Raw genomic sequence first — 24,456 nt, 5'->3', positions numbered from 1 at the left:
ATAGCAATAAAATATACACTACTCCTTAATGCCATAATGATTTTTTTATTGTCTATACCATTTTTCCCAAAATTTAATTTGGAAAAAATACAGTCTTGCCCAGTGCCTAATAGCTGCCTTGAATATAGCCAGCAGGATCTTCTGATTTCTGGAAAAGGTATTTATTAATGTTAAAGGAAAATCACAGAAGTAGAATTCCATTAAGGGTTTCTGAAAAAATCCACTGGCAGCTCCCTAAATGCCTTCAGTTCAGTTCAGTTCAGTTCAGTCGCTCAGTCGTGTCCGACTCTTTGCAACCCCATGAATCACAGCACGCCAGGCCTCCCTGTCCATCATCCATTCCCCTTAATCCCTCTATGAAAGAGCATCAGGTTTTGTACTACTGTACTTTTAAGAGTTAAGGACTCTACATCAATCTGTTCAACCTATTCACATTATTTTAGGTGCCTATCACATGTGTGGCAACCTCTACCCTAGGAGTGAGTCATCTTTCTATAAACTCAAAACAACAGGATTCTGTTACATAATGCATGCATGGTAAGTCATTTCAGTCATGTCTGACTCTGTGCGACCCTATGGACTGCACAGGCTCCACTGTGAGTGGGATTCTCAGGCAAGAATACTGGAGTGGGTTGCTGTGGCATTCTCCAGGGATCTTTTTGATCCAGGGATGGAACCTGAGTCTAACCTGCATTGGCAGGTGGGTCCTTTACCACTAGCACCACCTGGGAAGCCCTCTGTTACATTATACTGCTTTATAATAAATGAGAACTGTTCTATTTCTAACCCACTTTTCATTAATTTAACTAGCAAAACAGTCTTAATTTTTTCTGCAAACAATATGTTATTCAAAGACTTAATGAATGCTGAGTTGGGAATTATTTTTAACTGCCTTGCACTAATCTCTCCCCATTTGAAAACACTTTAAAACTCTATATTAATTGCATAATTGATAATCATAATTAAAACTTCATATGAATCACAGATTATAGAACTGTTATGCTGCAAAGTTTTTTGGAAATTAATCGTAAGAACTACATTCAGGGATTCTCCTTCAAATTCAAATGGAAACTTGTTTGAATGGATGAACTTAAAATAGTTCAATTCCAGAAACCACAACAACAACAAAATGGCAAACACTACTACAAACAGAGAGAATGAAGTGTAATCTTTGTCTTGCTTAATCAAAGAGAAGACACAATGAGATATAACCACTTAGTGAAGAGAGAAAGAACAAAAGGACCAGGAAGATTTAGAGAAGTTTCTAAAACAAACTAAAAAAATTTTAAAAAGCATAGTATCTCTTCTTAGCTCTATCCCCATCTTTATTTAAAATATAATATCAAGGTAGTATAATATGCTAAATGAATAACTAGACAAGTACTGTCCACATTCAAGGTCAGGAGGGGCGGCTGTGAGGAGATATCCCTCGTCCAAGGTAAGGAGCAGCGGCTGCGCTTTGCTGGAGCAGCCATGAAGAGATATCCCACGTCCAAGGTAAGAGAAACCCAAGTAAGACAGTAGGTGTTGCAAGAGGACATCAGAGGGCAGACACACGGAAACCATAGTCACAGAAAACTAGCCAATATGATCACATGGACCACAGCCTGGTCTAACTCAATGAAACTAAGCCATGCCATGTGGAGCCACCCAAGACAGATGGGTCATGGTAGAGAGGTCTGTCAGAATGTGGTCCACTGGAGAAGGGAATGGCAAACCACTTCAGTATTCTTGCCATGAGAACCCCATGAACAGTATGAAAGGCAAAATGATAGGATACTGAAAGAGGACACCCTGGTCGGTAGGTGTCCAATATGTTACTGGAGATCAATGGAGAAATAACTCCAGAAAGAATGAACGGATGGAGCCAAAGCAAAAACAACACCCAGTTGTGGATGTGACTGGTGATAGAAGCAAGGTCCGATGCTGTAAAGAGCAATATTGCATAGGAACCTGGAATGTTAGGTCCATGAATCAAGACAAATTGGAAGTGGTCAAACAAGAGATGGCAAGAGTGAACGTTGACATTCTAGGAATCAGCAAACTAAAATGGACTGCAATGGGTGAATTTAACTCAAGATGACCATTGTATCTACTACTGCAGGCAGGAATCCGTTAGAAATAATGGAGTAGCCATCATGGTCAACAAGAGAGTCCAAAATGCAGTACTTGGATGCAATCTCAAAAACGACAGAATGATCTCTGTTCTTTTCTAAGGCAAACCATTCAATATCACAGTAATCCAAGTCTATGCCCCAACCAGTAACACTGAAGAAGCTGAAGTTGAATGGTTCCATGAAGACCTACAAGACCTTTTAGAACTAACACCCAAAAAAGGTGACCTTTTCATTATAGGGGACTGGAATGCAAAAGTAGGAAGTCAAGAAACACCTGGAGTAACAGGCAAATTTGGCCTTGGAATACGGAATGAAGCAGGGCAAAGACTAATAGAGTTTTGCCAAGAGAACCCACTGGTCATAGCAAACACCCTCTTCCAACAACACAAGAGAAGACTCTACACATAGACATCACCAGGTGGTCAACACCGAAATCAGACTGATTATATTCTTTGCAGCCAAAGATGGAGAAGCTCTATACAGTCAGCAAAAACAAGACTGGGAGCTGACTGTGGCTCAGATCATGAACTCCTTGTTGCCAAATTCAGACTTAAATTGAAGAAAGTAGGGAAAACCACTAGACCATTCAGGTATGACCTAAATCAAATCCCTTATGATTATACAGTGGAAGTGAGAAATAGATTTAAGGGACTAGATCTGATAGAGTGCCTGATGAACTATGGACGGAGGTTCGTGACACTGTACAGGAGACAGGGATCAAGACCATCCCCATGGAAAAGAAATGTGAAAAAGCAAAATGGCTGTCTGAGGAGGCCTTACAAATAGCTATGAAATGAAGAGAAGCATAAAGCAAAGGAGAAAAGGAAAGATATTCCCATTTGAATGCAGAGTTCTGAAGAATAGCAAGGAGAGATAAGAAAGCCTTTCTCAGCGATCAATGCAAAGAAATAGAGCAAAACAATAGAATGGAAAAGACTGGAGATCTCTTCAAGAAAATTAGAGATACCAAGGGAACATTTCATGCAAAGATAGACTCAATAAAGGACAGAAATGGAATGGACCCACAGAAGCAGAAGATATTAAGAGGTGGCGGCAAGAATACACAGAAGAACTGTACAAAAAAGATCTTCATGATCTAGATAATCACGATGGTGTGATCACTTACCTAGAGCCAGACATCCTGGAATGTGAAGTCAAGTGGGCCTTAGAAAGCATCACTACGAACAAAGCTAGTGGAGGTGATGGAATTCCAGTTGAGCTATTTCAAATCCTGAAAGATGATGCTGTGAAAGTGCTGCACTCAATATGCCAGCAAATTTGGAAAACTCACCAGTGGCCACAGGACTGGAAAAGGTCAGTTTTCATTCCAATCCCAAAGAAAGGCAATGCCAAAGAATGCTCAAATTACCACACAATTGCACTCATCTCACACGCTAGTAAAGTAATGCTCAAAATTCTCCAAGCCAGGCTTCAGCAATATGTGAACCGTGAACTTCCAGATGTTCAAGCTGGTTTTAGAAAAGGCAGAGGAACCAGAGATCAAATTGCCAACATCTGCTGGATCAAGGAAAAAGCAAGAGAGTTCCAGAAAAACATCTATTTCTGCTTTCTTGACTATGCCAAAGCCTTTGACTATGTGGATCACAATAAATTGTGGAAAATTCTGAAAGAGATGGGAATACCAGACCACCTGACCTGCCTCTTGAGAAACCTGTATGCAGGTCAGGAAGCAACAGTTAGAACCGGACATGAAAAAACAGACTGGTTCCAAATAGGAAAACGAGAATGTAAAGGCTGTATATTGTCACCCTGCTTATTTAACTTATATGAGAGTACATCATGAGAAACCCTGGGCTGGAAGAAGCACAAGCTGGAATCAAGATTGCCGGGAGAAATATCAATAACCTCAGATATGCAGATGACACCACCCTTATGGCAGAAAGTGAAGAGGAACTAAAAAGCCTCTTGATGAAAGTGAAAGAGGAGAGTGAAAAAGTTGGCTTCAAGCTCAACATTCAGAAAACTAAGATCATGGCATCTGGTCCCATCACTTCATGGGAAATAGATGGGGAAACAGTGGAAACAGTGTCAGACTTTTATTTTTTGGGGCTCCCAGATCACTGGAGATGGTGATTGCAGCCATGAAATTAAAAGACGCTACTCCTTGGAAGGAAAGTTATGACCAACCTAGCTAGCACATTCAAAAGCAGAGAAATTGCTTTGTCAACAAAGGTTCGTCTAGTCAAGGCTAGGGTTTTACCAGTGGTCATGTATGGATGTGAGAGTTTCTGTGAAGAAAGCTGAGCGCCGAAGAATTGATGCTTTTGAACTGTGGTGTTGGAGAAGATTCTTGAGAGTTCGTTGGACTGCAAGGAGATCCAACGTGTCCATTCTAAAGGAGATCAGTCCTAGGTGTTCTTTGAAAGGAATTGATGCTGAAGCTGAAACTCCAGTACTTTGGCCACCTCATGCGAAGAGTTGACTCATTGGAAAAGATTCTGATGCTGGAAGGGATTGGGGGCAGGAGGAGAAGGGGACGACAGAGGATGAGAGAACTGGATGGCATCACCGACTCGATGGACATGAGTTTGAGTGAACTCCAGGAGTTGGTGATGGACAGGGAGGCCTGGCGTGCTGCGATTCATGGGGTCACAAAGACTCGGACACGACTGAGCAACTGAACTGAACTGAAACACATGTGGCTACTAAGCATCTGAAATGTGGTTAGTCCAATTTAAAAGTGTAGTACACAATAGAGTATTACTCAGCCATTAAAAAGAATACATTTGAATCAGTTCTAATGAGGTGGATGAAACTGGAGCCTATTATACAGAGTGAAGCCAGAAAGAAAAACACCAATACAGTATACTAACACCTATATATGGAATTTAGAAAGATGATAACGATAACCCTGTATGAGAGACAGAAAAAGAGACACATGTATAGAACAGTCTTTTGGACTCTGTGGGAGAGGGAGAGGGTGGGATAATTTGGGAGAATGGCATTGAAACATGTAGAATATCATATATGAAACAAATCACCAGTCCAGGTTCGATGCATGATACTGGATGCTTGGGGCTGGTGCACTGGGATGACCCAGAGGGATGGTATGCGGAGGGAGGTGGGAGTGGGGTTCAGGATGGGGAACACGTGTACACCCATGGCAGATGCATATTGATGTATGGCAAAATCAATACAATATTGTAAAGTAATTAGCCTCCAGTTAAAATAAATAGATTTATATTTAAAAATAAATAATAGTACTAAAAAAATTAAAATCTTAATGATTTTATAATGGTTACACCTTGAAATGATAATCTTTCATGTTTTAAAATAAAAATATTATTAAAATTAATGTCACCTATTTCCTTTTACTCCTTAAATGTAGCTACTAAAGATAATAATCTGGCAGTCCTGTGGTTCAGTGAGTAAAGAACCTGACTGCAATGCAGGAGATACCAGAGATATGGGTTCAATCCTGAGTCGGGAACTTCCCCTGGAGGAGGGCACGGCAACCCACTTCGGTATTCTTGCCTGGAGAATCCCATGGACAGGGGAGCCTGGCGGGCTACAGTCCATGGGTCACAACGAGTCGGACACGACAGAAGCAACTGAGCACAGCACCAGTGGTTAGGACTCTGTACTTCCACTGGAAGAGACCTGAGTTCAATCCCTGGTCAGAGTACTAGACCACATAAGCTGCACAACAAGGCCAAAAAAATAAAGAGAAAAAAAATGTTTTAAATGTGGCTACTAGAATATTTAAAATTAAGTATGTGGTTAATCATTATACTTCTAGATAAAGCTAGACAAGACAGTAAATGCTATAAAGCCAGAAGAAATCAAGGTATTAAAGAAAACTTTATGAAGATATCAAAACTTAAGGAAAGGATTCAGGAAAGCTGAGGAAAGTACATTCCATCTTAAAGGAACTATATTATATGACAGAAATAAGAGGGATCTCTCAAACTCACTAGAGAAGGGGATGTTCTCAAAGAATTAATCCTCCTCATGTGATAATAGAAAGTGTTTAGGTCATAAAAAGTCATAGGGTTAAAGACACATTTAAAGAACACATTTGAAATTAGGCAGACTGCCTTCTACAATAAATTAGAACACTGCAAAACTTTAAAGACACAAGAAGGAACTTGGTTTTGTCCACTGCTCTATCTTCAATACTCAAAAGAGTGCTAGGCATGTAATAAAATAAATATTTGTCCAATGAATGAATGAACAATGAACTATTGATACTATAGAATGGGGTGGTGCTTTCCAGTAATCTTTAAGGCAGGGACCCTGGGAGGAAAAGGCAGTAAAAAGGGAAATAGTGTGAAGGAAGGAGAAAGCATCCATATTAGTACCTGCCAGAGTCTAATTAAGTTTACTTTTTTTGTATAGCTCAAAAAAAGAAGTAAAAAGGTTAGAGCACGAAACCAACTCTGCATAATTTTGGTTCTACGTATTACCTAAGAACTTGAAGAAAAAATAATCGATAAGGATTTATGAAATCCAAGAACATATTCCTTTTACTTTGTTTTCCTGTGAGAAAAATGTTAAATGAATGAATGAGAAAGAGAAATAATATTCCAACCACTCTGAGATTAATTAAAATAAAGACTAAGAGGTTTTAAAGACTTGAATGATTGATAAATGTAGGACCTGTTGGCTGAGATGGTAAAGAATCTGCCTGCAATGCAGGAGAACTAACTGGGTTTGACCCCTGGGTTGGGAAGATCCCTTGGAGAAGGGAATGGCAACCCACTCCAGTATTCTTGCTTGGAGAACTCCATGGACACAGGAGACTCGTAGGCTCCAGTCCATGGGGTCACAAAGAGTCGGACATGACTGAGTGACTAAGACACACACATCTAAATAAGTATGTGATTTCAGAATAAAATGTAACGATAATTCCCAAAAAAGAAGTTGAATAATGTGAAATAACCATCTGAAAATACAAAACTAGGAAATAGGAAGAAAGGTTTGAAAATTACAGTGATTTTTCTCACCTTACAAACAGAGGAACCAGAAGATTCTATTTACGGGTGATGTAAATTACCAGAAAAAGTCAGGTTAAAAAAAAATTAGGATTACTAGCAGAACACAAAACACTCTGTCCAAATCACATAAGAAAATGTTAAAAAAATATATATTTAAAGTTAGAAAGAAATCACAGGAAACATAAAGAAAGAAAAGAAACATCAAGGAAGCATTTTATAAAGCTTGCTGCTGCTACTGTTGCTAAGTCACTTCAGTCGTGTCCAACTCTGTGCGACCCCAGAGACGGCAGCCCACCAGGCTCCCCATCCCTGGGATTCTCCAGGCAAGAACACTGGAGTGGGTTGCCATTTCCTTCTCCAATGCATGAAAGTGAAAAGTGAAGTCACTCAGTTGTGTCCGACTCTTCACGACCCCATGGACTGCAGCCTACCAAGCTCCTCCGTCCACGGGATTTTCCAGGCAAGAGTACTGGAGTGGGTTGCCATTGCCTTCTACCAATTACATAGTAAATAATTACATTCACCTATTAAAAATCCCTTTGATATGATATTTTAAGTTTTTGCAAAAGACATTTAAAACAAATAGATTTAGAAAGCTTAAGAGGAAAGTGAAGTGAAAGTGACGGTCACTCAGTCTGGTCGATTCTTTACTACCACATGGACTACACAGTCCATGCAATTCTCCAGGCCAGAATACTAGAGTAGGTAGCTGTTCCCTTCTCCGGGGGATCTTCCCAACCCAGGGATGGAACCCCGGTCTCCCACTTTGGAGGTGGATTATTTACCAGCTAAGCCACCAGAGAAGCCCAAGAATACTGGAGTGGGTAGCCTACCCCTTCTCCAGGGGATCTTCCCAACCCAGGAATTGAACCAGGGACTCCTGAATTGCAGGTGGATTCTTTACCTGCTGAGCTACCAGGGAAGCCCCTTAGGAGGAAACGGTAAAGATAAAAAGAAAACAGGGTTATATCAAAGTAGAATCTAAGAAATACAAACACAGCATGAGAAAGAACCGTTTTTTAAAAACAACTGTTTATAAATAGATAATTTTGAAGGAAATAATAGACCACATGGGTATCAATCATGGCAAACAAGTTAGGAGTATAATCAAAACTAATTTACTCCACAGAAGAGCTGAAAAAAATACCATATCCCCATTTCAGTTGCTTGTAGTTTTTTTTTTCCCAACTCATTTAAAAATAGTAGTATCACTAGTATTCTATAAAACTGTGCACACAAGAAAATGAAAGCATATTTCTAACCAAATAATTTAGAGAAGTTGACTTCTCTAGCTGTTCTTTAATCTGCCTTGATTTATAAAATAATGTTGATACTATATCTTTACTTTTTTATAATATTATACATGTTTTAATGCCATTCTCCCAAATCATTCCCCCCGCCCCCCACAGAGTCCAAAAGACTGTTCTATACATCTGTGTCTCTTTTGCTGTCTCGCATACAGGGTTGTCGTTACCATCTTTCTAAATTCCATATATATGCGTTAGTATACTGTATTGGTGTTTTTCTTTCTGGCTTACTTCACTCTGTATAATAGGCTCCAGTTTCATCCACCTCATTAGAACTGATTCAAATGTATTCTTTTTAATGGCTGAGTAATACTCCATTGTGTATATGTACCACTGCTTTCTTTATCCATTCATCTGCTGATGGACATCTAGGTTGCTTCCATGTCCTGGCTACTATAAACAGTGCTGTGATGGACATTGGGGTACACATATCTCTTTCAGTTCTGGTTTCCTTGGTGTGTATGCCCAGCAGTGGGATTGCTGAGTCATATGGCAGTTCTATTTCCAGTTTTTGAAGGAATCTCCACACTGTTCTCCATAGTGGCTGTACTAGTTTGCATTCCCACCAACAGTGTAAGAGGGTTCCCTTTTCTCCACATCCTCTCCTGCATTTATTGCTTGTAGACTTTTGGATCGCAGCCATTCTGACTGGCATACAATGGTACCTCACTGGGGTTTTGATTTGCATTTTTCTGATAATGAGTGACGTTGAGATTTTTTTCATGTTTGTTAGCCATTTGTATGTCTTCTTCGGAGAAATGCCTATTTAGTTCTTTGGCCCATATTTGATTGGGTCATTTATTTTTCTGGAATTGAGCTGCAGGAGTTGTTTGTATATTTTTGAGATTAGTTGTTTGTCAGTTGCTTCATTTGCTATTATTTTTCTCCCATTCTGAAGGCTGTCTTTTCACCTTGCCTATAGTTTCTTTTGTTGTGCAGAAGCTTTTAATTTTATTCCAGGAAGATTACAGAGGAAAAATGTGGAAAACTTAATATTTTTCTTTCAGCCTTGATTGCAAAAGCAAGTTTAGAAAGGCTGAGTATTTGTTCTTTACTGCCACTTAAATATGGGTACTTTAGACTCAAAAAAATGGTTATAATGTTGGCAGTGAACATAGCAATTATTCAGGGGAGTTGGGGGGTGTGGAGAAGGGAGTGGTGTGCCATAAAACTGTTTCAGAACTTGAAGGGAAAAAAAGCCCTGCAATTAAAGAGCACTTTTACAACAGCAAGGTGTATTTATTTAGATTTTAAAAAATCATAACCTTTGAATAATGATTTGCTAGTGAATGTCTTAGCACAGGTGTTCAGGTGTTCTGTATAAATGATTTGTCAAGAGTAATTGGTTGTTATGTTACCTTAAAAACAGGTAGTTATTTCACTGATGAATATTAGAGGAGTGTATGGGGAAGCTTTATATTCTTCTCAGTGCTTTAGGTTTTTTAAAAAGTCATCCATAGATTACAAAATTTCTCTGTATGTTCATAACTATAATTTAAAATAAAATAGGTGACTTTTTTTTTGAAAAAAATAAATAAAGAACCGTTTTTTAAAAATCCACAATTCACACAACTTTATGTACTAAACAATAATGCTTGAGAAATACATATATGCAAAAACTGTTAAACATGCAAAAATAAATGGATATAAATTCAGAAGTACAAGTCTTTAGAAGACTTCTTCAGACATATAGTCAAAAATTATAAATAAATAAATTATAAATTATAGTAAAAAAAAATAAGTTGAAATAAAATGTCATTTGATGTCAAACAAAAATAGGCCTCCCATTCAAAAGTTTGGACTTAAAAGCAAAAGTATAATTTGTTTTAAAGAATGTTCTTTTATATAGTTCTGAGAAGGATGGAGGTGAAAGGACTGAAAATCAGAAGACAATCTTCCTAAATGGAAGAATGAATGGCAATCAGAATTCACTGCCCAGGGTAGTCCAATAAACAAATACATTTCTAGGAAATGCTACTGGAAGGCTGGTTCCCATCTGGGAATACTCTATATAGCTCTTTACTGTCTACAAAGTGCTTTCACATTCATATTACTTTCAATACTGTAACGAAAGGAAGGAACGGCAGATGAACAAAATAGAATCTCTTGGAAGAAAGGAACATGACTCAAGGAGGGAAATTCCTCTTGCCAAAAGAGAGGACTGCTGGTGTATAAAGTGCCTTATATATGCCTGAAAGAATTCTCTTACACGATCTGCTTTTCTCCTCCCTCCAAGAAGAATATCAAAGCCAAAGCAGCAGCAACAAGCATGAGTGTGAAGGGCATGGCTATAGTCCTGACTGTGATATTATGTGCTGCAATTGTTCAAGGTATACGGTACCTTTTATTTCTCAACCTATAAATGTCTTTTCTAATGCTTCAAATGTCTTTTCTAATGGTTCAAATGTCTTTTCGTTCACTTTTATCTCAAAGTATACAGTGAATTTTTATTTACCCTCAAACATTAGCAGTTGCTACAGCTTTGGCAGAGAATATTGGAAATGTTTAACTGAAACTAGAAATGATACATTTAACAGAATTTATTTAGCTACAAAATCTGGCAAGAGCCTTTAGGAACAGTTTTAAACGTCAGCCAAGAAGATTTTAAGAGATAATGTTATTTGCTTTCTGGAAAAGTTCTTGAGCATAAAAGCAATAGGCAAATAAGCTTGATCTCTAATAAACTTCTTTTATTTTTCTCTTTATTTTTTAATAGTTTGCTTACAAATTCAAAGAGAAAACTGTCACTTCTTAAGTTCTTCCCTAGTAACAGCAGTGTTGAGTGCTATTTGTCAAATTACTATTCTAGTCTCACTAAAAACTTGGCTCACATTCTTCATCAAGGTTATAAAACAGAGCCCACTGCTGCAATCAAATGTATTAGTAACTGATGCTGTGATCTGTTCTAGGTTTCCCTATGTTCAAAGGGGGACGGTGTCTTTGCATAGGCCCTGGAGTAAAAGCAGTCAAAGTGGCAGATATTGAGAAAGTCTCTATAATTTACCCAACTAATAACTGTGACAAAACAGAAGTGATGTAAGTAATGGACGTGGTGAAGATAATAGTGGCGGGGGGAGCTTTTTTGTGTTGTTTTTGTTATGTTTTTCCATTGAAAATTTAAGACTGTTTTGGACCTTCCCTTAACAGTATCACCCTGAAAACACATAAAGGACAAAGATGCTTAAATCCCAAGGCAAAGCAAGCGAAAGCTATTATCAAGGTAGGTTACCAGATTACTTCTATTTTATAATCTGCTTTATCCAAGACAAATCTTTTGGGAAAAAAAATTGACAACTGCAGAATGGTTTTGTTATGATCCTGTGTGAAGTGTTCTGATAAGAGATCTCTGGTTATGATTGACTTTCCTTTCCTGCTACACATTTTTGCATATCAACTCTTAAATCACTAGGAAACAAGAACGTCCAAGTCTGTAAAATTCTCATTTTCTCATTACAGAAAGTTCAAAGAAAGAATTCTGAAAAATATAAAAATATATGAAATCCTGGAAAAGAGGATCTGAAAACCTAGAACAAGTGTAACTGTGACTACTGAAAAGATAAGAACTCTGCAGTAAGGAAACTGACTTTCTCCTGACGGCTGCAATGAACATTCACACATTTCTAGGTTAGGAAACTCTCCAGGAGATTTGACACTTTTAACTATTTTGCTATGGCTATGAATGCACTTCTGTCTCTAGAAATTATCTGTCTATACCTGACCTGTATTTCATATTACAATATATTATTATTACTAGAATTAACACCATGACACATAAGTCAAAGCATCCATGTGTATAATAATCATTCCTTAGATAATTTTTATGTCAATTCATATTCCTTTTCCCAGAAGTTTTATATATATATATATATTTATGGAGAAAGTCCTTAAACATCATCTTATTTTATAAAGAAGGCTGTAATTCATGAAATGTACTATGAAAACAATTATAAACTAATGGTAACTGGTTAAGAGTGCAAATATTTCATAAGAAAATGAGTAGCTTTGGTGTTTTGAATTTTTTAAATAACCGTTTTTTCATTGAGATATTTGAAGCAATTAGGATGTATGTGTTAACCATGAATTTTGGTTTTATCCATTCTTTAATACGTTGGACACATTTTAAATATGACATATTTTTGTCTACCAAAGAAAAATACTGAAAAATAAATAATATGTGCATATCTCGCAACCACATTTACTTTCTGTGATTCTTTTTCTTAGAAAAATATCTATTTTTTAGTCATGCCTGTACTATAAAATTTAGAGATATCTAAGGTAGTTTCACTTTGAAAATAATCAAATAATTTTTCTCTAATAAGCTACCACAACCCTCCTTAAAACAGAAACAAATACATGTTTTCCAGAAACATAAGATACCATAAACAATTTTATCTTGTAATTCAAGAGGTACACAGCTACCTGTCATCACAAAGAATTGTTTTGAAATATATTTTAATGAGTAGTTGTGAAGGACAGCTATCTCTTTTCTTTTTGTTAAAGGATCTTCCTGCACTCAAACTGCTTTCTTACTCAGGGCAAATTTCTTCTTATTTGAGCTTTGGCGGGAGGCCAAAAGGAAAAAGCCAAAGGAAGGCGTTCCCTGGAGGCCAGAACAAGGTCTCAGCAAGACCATTCCTACCCTAGACTTTGAACTCCAGCAGGCACCACAAAGATGCTATCAGTAAGATATATTTAAAGCAGCAGTAGTAACAGCGTAAGTCTGATAGTGGTGACTCCTTAACGTGTCCCTGTAGCATGACTGTGGCTATAATCCTTCCTGCCACCTAGCACCCTTAGGTTTTGTACATTTTCCAAATCCAATTCTTCAGTCTTTTTGTGAATTTTTCAACGACCAATTAAATTTCTTTCCGCTGAAGTGAGCCAGAGTTGGTTTCTCTGTGTGGATCCAAAAACGTTAGCTGTTACAGCACTCTTTAGATAGACATCCATACACTGGGAAAACTAAAATATTTATAGAATTACCAAAAATCATGTTATGTTTGTTTATTTGAAAACAAAAGAACAATTTAAATGCATCTTTTGTGTATCCTTCTTATCAATATCAAAGAGCCAACCATAAAACAGATCAGAGAATGAACAGAAAAGTAAAGAGCACAGTAGGGTGCCTAGAACCCAATAGTCCTACTGACTAACTTTTGACTGTGCCTACAAGCAATAATGAGAAGCAAAAATGTTATCCAGAATATCTGTATATAAATAAATAAATACCTGAATCATATATTTATTCTATGGTATACTGTATAGATATACAGCATAAATACTATGTGTGTATATATCATAAATCTACATAGATTTCTATACAGATAGAGGACTTCTATAAGAATTCCCTGGATAGTTTTAAAACTTGGATCTAACATTTGACTATTTACAGTGATTTTTTTTAAAGAATATCTTTGAAAATAAAAAAACTGAGTAAGAGCTACATTATAAATTTGATTTTTTTTAAAGTAAAGTAGCATAGATCAGTTGGGGAAGGCAATGGCACCCCACTCCAGTACTCTTGCCTGGAAAATCCCATGGACATGGACAGAGGACCCTGGTGGGCTTCAGTCCGTGGGGTTGCGAAGAGTCAGACACAACTGAGTGAATTCACTTTCACTTTTTACTTTCATGCATTGGAGAAGGAAATGGCAACCCACTCCAATGTTCTTGCCTGAAGAATCCCAGGGACAGGGGAGCCTGGCGGGCTGCCGTCTATGGGGTCACACAGAGTCGGACACGACTGACGCGACTTAGCAGTAGCAGCATGGATCAGTACGTTATCATTGGGAAACAATATAATACTTAAATTTGTTCACAGCAAAATAAGACATAAAAGAATTAATGCTGTTATTGTTCTGTCGCTAAGTTGTGTCCGACTCTTTGTGACCCCATGGACTACAGCACACCACACCTCCCTATCCTTAACTACCTCCCAGAGTTTGCTCAAACTCATGCTCACTGAGTCTGTGATGTCATCCCAACCATTTCATCCTCTGTCACCTCCATCTCCTCCTGCCCTCAATCTTTCTCATCATCATAATTAAAATGCTGCTGCTGCTGCTGCTAAGTCACTTCAGTTGTGTCCGACTCTGTGCCACCCCATTGACAGCAGCCCACCAGGCTCCCCCATCCCTGGGATTCTCCAGGCAAGAACACTGGAGTGGGTTGCCATTTCCTTCTCCAATGCATGAAAGTGAAAAGTGAAAGTGAAGTCACTCAGTCGTGTCTGACTCCTAGCGACCCCATGGACTGTAGCCTACCAGGCTCCTCCATCCATGGGATTTTCCAGGCTATAGTACTGGATTGCCATTTCCTTCTCCAGGGGATCTTCCAGACCCAGGGATCAAACCCGGATCTCCGGGTCTCCCGCTTTGTAGACAGACGCTTTACCATCTGAGCCACCAGGGAAGTCCTAGTACTTTTACACATACCATTCCCTTAGCCCGTTTCTTCATTAAACTAATTCCTACTTGTCACTTACATCTCAGCTTAAATGACATTTTCTTCCCTATTTGTCTTCAGAACACTGCACTTTTTCATGACACTATTTGTTGCAAATAAAGAAGTATTTCTGTGCTTAATATATGCTCTTCCACAAGTGCAACCTCAGTAAGAAAGTTACTATAATCCTAGCCCATAGTATACTGTCCAGCAGATATCAGATTCTTGATAAATATTTAAGAATGGAATAACTAAATGGCAATAGAAACTAAAGGAAAGGAACTTACATCAAGGAATATTATGAAGGAATGCATAATGGTAGAAAAGTATAAGTTGAGTTTTAAAAATAATAATTAAATTAGTTTGGTTGAAGTGAGGATGAAGGATATCAAATGTCTAACTGAACAACCTTGAATTTTACTATCTATAAAATGGGGATTCATTAAATGTTCATGAATAAGATAAGGACCCTAATTAAGTTATTTCCTAGTTATTCTAAATAATTCTGGGGATGGCTTAGAAGATTGACTGGAACTAGGAAAGCTTGGGAAAAGGAGTATGTTGCCACAGCTCAGGTCTGTATTTCCCAAACTTCAAGTTATTCTCATACCATCATCACAAATTTTCTTTTATCATATTTCTGATCAATCTTCATTATTCTCAGCAACTTCTTAACACTTTTATTTTGCTTTCATGTTCATAAAAAGCAAATTTTCACTACTGTACATATGAAATCAACATCACTTCCTATAGAAATAAAATGTAACAATAAAAGGAAACAAGACAAATTTTTAGAAAGGTACTACCTCCTAAGACTGAACCAGGAGAAAATAGAAAATATGAACAGACCAATAACAAGAACTGAAGTTTAAACTGTGATTTAAAAACTCCCAACAAACAAAAGTCTAGGACCTGATGACTTCACAGCAATTTCTATCAAACATTTAGAGAAGAGGTAACACCTATCCATCTGAAACTATTCCAAAAACCTGCAAAGGAACATTTCCAAACTCATGCTATGAGGCTGCCATTATCTTAATATCAAAACCAGACAGAGATACCACAAAAAAGAAAACTACAGGCCAGTATGCAGAGAAGGCAATGGCACCCCACTCCAGTACTCTTGTCCAGAAAATCCCATGGACAGAGGAGCCTGGTGGGCTGCAGTCCATGGGGTCGCTAAGAGTCGGACACGACTGAGTGACTTTACTTTCACTTTTCACTTTCATGCATTGGAGAAGGAAATGGCAACCCACTCCAGTGTTCTTGCCTGGAGAATCCCAGGGACGAGGGAGCGTGGTGGGCTGCCGTCTCTGGGGTCCAACAGAGTCGCACATGACTGAAGTGACTTAGCAGCAGCAGCAGCTCAGGCCAGTATCACTGATGAACACAGACACAAAACTCCTCAACACAGTAATAGCAAACAGAATCCAACAAGACAATAAAAGGATCAGACACCACAATCAAGTGGAATTTATGCCAGGGATGCAAGGATTTTTCAATATCCACAAATCAGTATGACACACAACACTGGAAAAAACTGGTGAATAAAAACTATACGATCATCTCAATAGATGTAGAAAAATCATTGTGACAAAATTCAACACCCATTTATGATAAAAATTCTCCAGAAAGTGGGCACAGAGTGGAAACTACCTCATCATAATAAAGGCCATATATGACAAATCCACAGCTAAAATCACACTCAATGGTAAAAAGCGGAAAGCCTTTCCTCAAGATCAGGAAGAAGAGGATGTCCTCTCTCACCACTTCTGTTCAACATAGTTTTAGAAGTCCTAGCCACAGAAATCAGAGAAGAAAAAGAAATAAAAGGAATCAAATTGGAAAGAAGAAGTAAACTGTCACTATTTGCAGATGACATGATACTATACAAAAATAACCTTAAAGATGCTACTAGAAAACTACTAGAGCTCATCAATGAATTCAATAAAGTTGCAGGATACAAAATTAATATACGTAAGTCTGTTGCATATCTATACACTAACAACAAAAGATCACAAAGAGAAATTAAGGAAACAGTCCTATTTACCATCATATCAAAAAGGATAAAATATCTATGAATAAACCTACCAAAGAGGGCAAAAGACCTTTACTCCAAAAACTATAGAAACTGAAAATGACACAAACAGATGGAAAGACATACCATGTTTCTGGACTGAAGAATCAGTATTATCAAAATGACTACACTACCCAAGGCAATTTACAGATTCAATGCAATCCCTAACAAAACACCAGTGACATTTTTCAAAGAATTTTTAAATCTATATGGAAACACTAAAGACTCTGAATAGACAAAGCAATCTTGAGAAAGAAAATGGAGCTGGAGGAATCAGGCTCCCTGACTTCAGACTATACTATAAAGCTATAGTAATCAAAACACTATGGTACCATAAACCATAAAAGAAATATAAAAGAAATATAAATATAGTCTGACTTCAGACTATACTATAAAGCTATAGTAATCAAAACACTATGGTACCATAAACCATAAAAGAAATATAAAAGAAATATAAAACTGGTCAACCACTTGTAAAAGAATGAAACTAGAACACTTTCTAACACCATACACCAAAATAAACTCAAAATGGATTAAAGATCTAAACATAAGACCAGAAACTATAAAACTCTTAGAGGAGAACATAGGCAAAACACTCTCCCACACACATCACAGCAGGATCCTCTATGACCCACCTCCAAGAATACTGGAAATAAAAGCAAAAAAAACAAACAAACAAACAAATGGGATCTAATTAAAATTAAAAGCTTCTGCACAACAAAAGAAACTATAAACATGGTGAAAAGACAGCCTTCAGAATGGGAGAAAATAATAGCAAATGAAGCAACTGACAAACAACTAATCTCAAAAATATACAAGCAACTCCTGCAGCTCAATTCAAGAAAAATAAACGACCCAATCAAAAAATGGGCCAAAGAACTAAATAGACATTTCTCCGAAGAAGATATACAAATGGCTAACAAACACATGAAAAGATGCTCAACATCACTCTTTATCAGAGAAATGCAAATCAAAACCACAATGAGGTACCATTTCACGCCAGTCAGAATGGCTGCGATCCAAAAGTCTACAAGCAATAAATGCAGGAGAGGATGTGGAGAAAAGGGAACCCTCTTACACTGTTGGTGGGAATGCAAACTAGTACAGCCATGATGGAGAACAGTGTGGAGATTCCTTCAAAAACTGGAAATAGAACTGCCATATGACTCAGCAATCCCACTGCTGGGCATACACACCGAGGAAACCAGAATTGAAAGAGACATGTGTACCCCAATGTTCATCACAGCACTGTTTATAATAGCCAGGACATGGAAGCAACCTAGATGTCCATCAGCAGATGAATGGATAAGAAAGCAGTGGTACATATACACAATGGAGTATTACTCAGCCATTAAAAAGAATACATTTGAATCAGTTCTAATGAGGTGGATGAAACTGGAGCCTATTATACAGAGTGAAGTAAGCCAGAAAGAAAAACACCAATACAGTATACTAACGCATATATATGGAATTTAGAAAGATGGTAACAACAACCCTGTATACGAGACAGCAAAAGAGACACAGATGTATAGAACAGTCTTTTTGACTCTGTGGGAGAGGCAGGGGGGTGGATGATTTGGGAGAATAGCACTAAAACATGTAAAATATCATATAAGAAATGAAACGCCAGTCCAAGTTCGATGCAGGATACAGGAAGCTTGGAGCTGGTGCACTGGGATGACCCAGAGGGATGGTATGGGGAGGGAGGGGGAGGAGGGTTCAGGATGGGGAACACTGTACACCCATGGTGAATGCATGTTGATGTATGGTAAAACCAATACAATACTGTAAAGTAAAAATATATATATAATAATTAAAAAAAATTTTAAAAGAATGATGGTGAAACAAAGACATTTCAGTCAAAAAAAAAAAAAAAAACGAAATGCAGATCAACAGGGTAGGATAGAAAGTCCAGAATACAGTCACATACCTATGGACAATTTATGCAAAGGAAGCAAGACTATACAATGGAGAAAAGACAGTCTCTTCAATAAGTGGTTCTGAGAAAACTGGACAGCTACACATTAAAAAATGAAATTAGAATATTCTCTAATACTATATACAAAAATAAATTCAAAATGGATTAAAGACCTACATGTAAGACCAGACTATAAAACTCACAGAAGAAAACATAGAACACACTTTGACATAAGTTACAGCAGTATCTTTTTGGATCTACCTCCTAGAGTAATAAAAAATAAAGGCAATAGTAAACAAATGAGACCTAATTAAACATAAAAGCTTTTTGCATAGCAAAGGAAACAAACAAAACAAAAAGTCACCCCACATAATCAGAGAAAATATTTGTAAACAAAGCAACTGACAAGGGATTAGTCTCCAAAATACACAGTTCATGCAGCTCAACATATTAAAAAAAAGAAAGAAAAACAATTCAATCCAAAGACAGACAGAAAACCTTCCTCCAAAGAAAAACCTTTGGAGAAAAGATATTTCTCCAAAGAAAACAAACAAACAGCCAAAAAGCACATGAAAAGATGTTCAAGACTGCTAATTATTAGAATGCAGGTGAAAACTACAAAGAGGTATCACCTCACACCAGTCAGAATGGTCATCATCAAAAAATCTACAAAGACTAAATGCTGGAGAGAATGGAGAAAAGGGAATCCTCTTACACTCTTGCTGGGAAAGTAAACTGGTACAATCACTCCAGAGAAACATATGGAGGTTCCTTAAGAAACTAAAAACAGAACTGCCACATGGTCCAGCAATCCCACCCCTGGGCATATATCCAGAGAAAACTCTAATTCAAAAAGATACACACTCCCCAGTGTTCACAGCAGTACTATTTTCAATAGCCAAGACATGGAAGCAACCTAAATGACCATCAACAGATGAATGGATAAAGATGTGATCTGGGGCTTCCCTGGAAGAATTGATGCTTTCAAACTGTGATGCTGGAGAAGACTCTTGAGAATCCCTTGGACAGCAAGGAGATCAAACCAGTCAATCCTAAAGGAAATCAACCCTGAATATTCATTGGAAGGACTGATGCTGAAGTGGAAGCTCTAATACTTTGGCCACCCAAAGTGAAGAGCCAGTTCACTGGATAAGATTCACAGAGTCAGATACTACTTAGTGACTGAACAAGTCCCTTTCTGAATAGCACAATGATTTAAATCCATCAGTCACTCTGTTAAGTCAAAACATTGCTACAATTTAATTGAGATCTTGGAAACTTCCAATTTTTAATATATGAAATGACTCAGAAAAGCAGCGGCATAATTATGCCACATTTCTTCTGGTCCTCTCAAAAGGAGGAACCAGGAATAAAAACTTACTCTCACACTTTCTCTGAAATGAGAACTTTATAGTCAATTAATTTTTCAGTGGACCACTGGTATACAGACTTGGATTAATCACTGTAGTTGATGATACATACATTGTCACCTCTGAGGCATATATATATATAAAATAAAATGAAGACCCATGAACACACCACCCAAATCAAGAACTAGAACATTAATAACTTAATGTAACTATGTGTTTCTTCCCTATCCTATTCTCTTGCCTTTGCCAACCCCAAGACAATCACTATTCTGAACTGTTTCTTCCCTTGCTTTTTTAAAAACTGTGGTAAAATACACATAACCTAACATATCACACACTAGTAAAGTAATGCTCAAAATTCTCCAAGCCAGGCTTCAGCAATATGTGAACCGTGAACTTCCAGGTGTTCAACCTGGTTTTAGAAAAGGCAGAGGAACCAGAGATCAAATTGCCAACATCCTCTGGATCATGGAAAAAGCAAAAGAGTTCCAGAAAAACATCTATTTCCACTTTATTGACTATGCCAAAGCCTTTGACTGTGTGGATCACAATAAACTGTGGAAAATTCTGAAAGAGACGGGAATACCAGACCACCTGACCTGCCTCTTGAGAAACCTGTATGCAGGTCAGGAAGCAACAGTTAGAACTGGACATGGAAAAACAGACTGGTTCCAAATAGGAAAAGGAGTACGTCAAGGCTGTATATTGTCACCCTGCTTATTTAACTTCTATGCAGAGTACATCATGAGAAACGCTGGGCTAGAAGAAGCACAAGCTGGAATCAAGATTGCCGGGAAAATATCAATAACCTCAGATATGCAGATGACACCACCCTTATGGCAGAAAGTGAAGAGGAACTAAAAAGCCTCTTGATGAAAGTGAAAGAGGAGAGTGAAAAAGTTGGCTTAAAGCTCAACATTCAGAAAACTAAGATCATGGCATTTGGTCCCATCACTTCATGGGAAATAGATGGGGAAACAGTGGAAACAGTGTCAGACTTTATTTTGGGGGGCTCCAAAATCACTGCAGATGGTGATTTCAGCCATGAAATTAAAAGACGCTTACTCCTTGGAAGGAAAGTTATGACCAACCTAGATAGCATATTCAAAAGCAGAGACATTACTTTGCCAACAAAGGTCCATCTAGTCAAGGCTATGGTTTTTCCAGTGGTCATGTATGGATGTGAGAGGTGGACTGAAGAAAGCTGAGCGCCAAAGAATCGATGCTTTTGAACTGTGGTGTTGGAGAAGACTCTTGAGAGTCCCTTGGACTGCAAGGAGATCCAACCAGTCCATTCTAAAGGAGATCAGTCCTGGGTGTTCTTTGGAAGGAATGATGCTAAAGCTGAAACTCCAGTACTGTGGCCACCTGATGCGAAGAGCTGACTCATTGGAAAAGACTCTGATGCTGGGAGGGACTGGGGGCAGGAAGAGAAGGGGACGACAGAGGATGAGATGGCTGGATGGCATCACCGACTCGATGGACGTGAGTTTGGGTGAACTCCAGGAGTTGGTGATGGACAGGGAAGCCTGGTGTGCTGCAGTTCATGGGGTCGCAAAGAGTTGGACACAACTGAGCGACTGAACAGAACTGAACTGAAACATTTTTAAGTGTTCAGTTCAGCAATATTAAGTACATTCATGTTATTGTGCAACCATCACTCCCTTGCTTTTTAAAATTGTGTGTGTTCTGCTGCTCAGTCATGTCTAACTCTTTATGACTGTAGCCTACTAGGCTTCTCTGGCCATGGCATTCTCCAGGCAAGAATACTGGAGCAATTTGTCATTTGCTCCTCCAGGGGATCTTCTCAACCCAAAGATCGAACCGATGTCTCTTGCATCTCCGGCATTAGCAGGAAGAGTCTTTACCACTGAACCACCTGGGAAGCCTTTTTAAAATTAGTTTTTATTTATAAACACACAGTTAAAATATTATTAAATTTCAGTTTTGCTTAACTTTATCAAAAGGGTAATCTTCCTGTATTTAATCTCAACATTATTTTAGAAAAATTCACCTACATTTTCTGCAAACAAGTCTTGCTTGCCTTTTGTTAGTTTCACTCCTAATATTCATGTTTTTAAGAATTTGTTTCTTCTGTAAATTTTTATAAAATAACATTAAAATTATTTTGTTTCTGATGGAGAAAGCGTAGTACACTGATCTTGTAGCCACCTACTTTGATAAATTCGATCATTTCTAAATTTGAAGGGGTGGTTCCTATGCAAAAATATCTTCTATGCAAAATTTTATTTCTTCCTTATCAATACTTCTGGCTTGAATTTCTTTCTTTTAAATTTTTCAGGCTATGACCTATAGCACAAAGAAGAAAAGTAAAAAATGAGCATCTGTGTCTTGTTTAGTAAATTCATGGTATACTCTTATGCACTGAAGGTAAAACAAGTTACCTAAATAAGCCCTTTCCTAAGACTAAATTCCACCAGGAGAGGCATGCTATGGCTGGTCAATGCTGTAGACTAATAGACACATCTGATCATACGAATTACTACATCATCTAGAAAGAAAATACTACCTGTTGCACTTAGGAGATAAGCTGAAACTTGGAGAAAGACTTGGCTATATTTTTAAAATGCTGGCCAGTTAAAACTTCATTTAGACTTCTTAAAATACATTTTTAATAATCTGTCATCTTTAGAACAATGTGAAAGATATGTATTATAATGCATATTTGAAAATAAGAAAACTGAAGCACAGACCTACCTAACAATTTGTCCAGGTTCACAGAGCAAGTAAGAGACCAAACTATACACTGCTATCTGTAGAGACCCAGACCATCTCATCATCCCATTAAGTGTGAGAAAAGCAAAGCACGGCATGGTTTCAGTATGCATACAAACAGAAGTTATTTATTTGCAGGCCTTCCCAAGCATGCTTATTTTAAGTATACATCACCAACTTTGCCCTGGCTGTGAATGATGAGACGCCCTGGTAACTCAAAAGTATATAACCAGTATTACCAGCCACCATTAGCTAGGAGGATCTTTTGACAACTCAGTCAAAACTTTGAAAGGCAAAGCTTTACCCTCCTCTCCCAGACTTTCCAAAATGTACTATAAATCAGCTGAGGGGATTCTCAGCCTATGGAAATCACTGAATTGCTCCTGCTCACTTTTTAGGAAATTTCTTCTAAGCACATTAGTTTCTCGGAAAGCATTTTTTTTCTGGGTCTGTAACAAGTCTGTTAGGGCAGACACTTTCTTTTGGCCTGATGCCATAGTCTTAAATCAAAAGCAAATGAAACTGAAACTACAGATGTACTTTTCCCCTTAATTCTTTCTTTTAAAAACTAGACTCAGATCAGTGAATACTAAGAAAGTGAATATATAAAAAGTCATGCAAAATTTAAAATTTAAAAGTTATTTAGATTTTTATTCACATGATTCATGTAAGGCTGCCAGTGGATATAACAATAGCTGGCTTACTATTGTCTGTAAAGGTTTGTTTTTCAGAATTCTCCTCCACATTGATCACATTTATAAAGGTTTCTCTCCTGAGCAGAGCCCCACTAAAAACAAGGAGAAAACAATCCTTTGTTTTCATTCTATTTTCACAAGAAAACAACCTGATAACTAATTCAACTTCTCAGGTACTCTGATACTAGAAAAGAGTGAATTGGTTATCAGACTCAATCATTCCAGTCACTGGAAAGTCTTCATATAAATGAATAAACTGTCTTTAATTTTCATCTCACGTTCTTGTGTATCTGGTTTGCAGAATTAACTCTAAGAACATGTTTACCCTGAATTATTAGAAAAAAATGAGTTTACAGACCTGTAAACCTCAGGACCAGATCCTACAGAATCCTAACAAGATATTACCAACCCTATGAGACTGAAGCAATCTGCCTGATTGGCTGGCTGGCATCTCTCTAGTGCATTTTTGGTGACACTTGTCTAACTGCATATGCTTCCCTTCCTGGCCACTTGTCTAAATACAATCCTCACTTTAAGGTTCATCTATTACTGGTCTTAATAAATATAATCACCTATAACCCCCCATATCATATATTACCTATACCACTCATTTGTCATCGATCACACAGTTTTTTAAATTGATATTTACTGTTTCATATTTGTGGCTTTTCTAGTTAGAATGCAGATCTATCAAGGACAGACACTGGATCTTATCCTAGTATCCCATGAGACTAGCTTGGTTCCCTTCATAAAGTAGAGAGACAATAATGAGAACAAGTACAATCCTCCTTGTTCTTCTGCTTCCAAAACCATCAATGAACACGTAAGCAATAT

General features: G+C 37.7%; 2 protein-coding genes across 8 annotated transcripts in view; one reads left to right on the top strand and one right to left on the bottom strand.

Annotated features, from left to right (window-relative positions):
- Positions 1–24,456, bottom strand: part of ART3 (ADP-ribosyltransferase 3 (inactive)) — a 142,619-nt gene that overhangs the window by 92,795 nt on the left and 25,368 nt on the right. The window lies entirely within an intron of this gene.
- CXCL11 (C-X-C motif chemokine ligand 11) lies at positions 10,403–12,571 on the top strand. 2 transcript variants are annotated; one of them, XM_061420510.1, is made up of 4 exons: positions 10,403–10,712; positions 11,292–11,418; positions 11,530–11,602; positions 11,843–12,571. In XM_061420510.1, the coding sequence occupies exons 1-4, from the start codon at positions 10,652–10,654 to the stop codon at positions 11,900–11,902; spliced, it is 321 nt and encodes a 106-aa protein (XP_061276494.1). In that variant the 5' UTR covers positions 10,403–10,651; the 3' UTR covers positions 11,903–12,571. The 2 variants fall into 2 exon arrangements, with proteins under 2 accessions (XP_061276494.1, XP_061276493.1); XM_061420509.1 differs by having other exon boundaries at positions 10,411–10,712; positions 11,839–12,571.

This window comes from Bos javanicus, chromosome 6 (genome assembly GCF_032452875.1).
Source record: "Bos javanicus breed banteng chromosome 6, ARS-OSU_banteng_1.0, whole genome shotgun sequence".
NCBI lineage: Eukaryota > Metazoa > Chordata > Mammalia > Artiodactyla > Bovidae > Bos > Bos javanicus.
The sequence above is the reverse complement of the archived record's forward strand: the minus strand, read 5'-3'. Positions and strand labels throughout refer to the sequence as shown.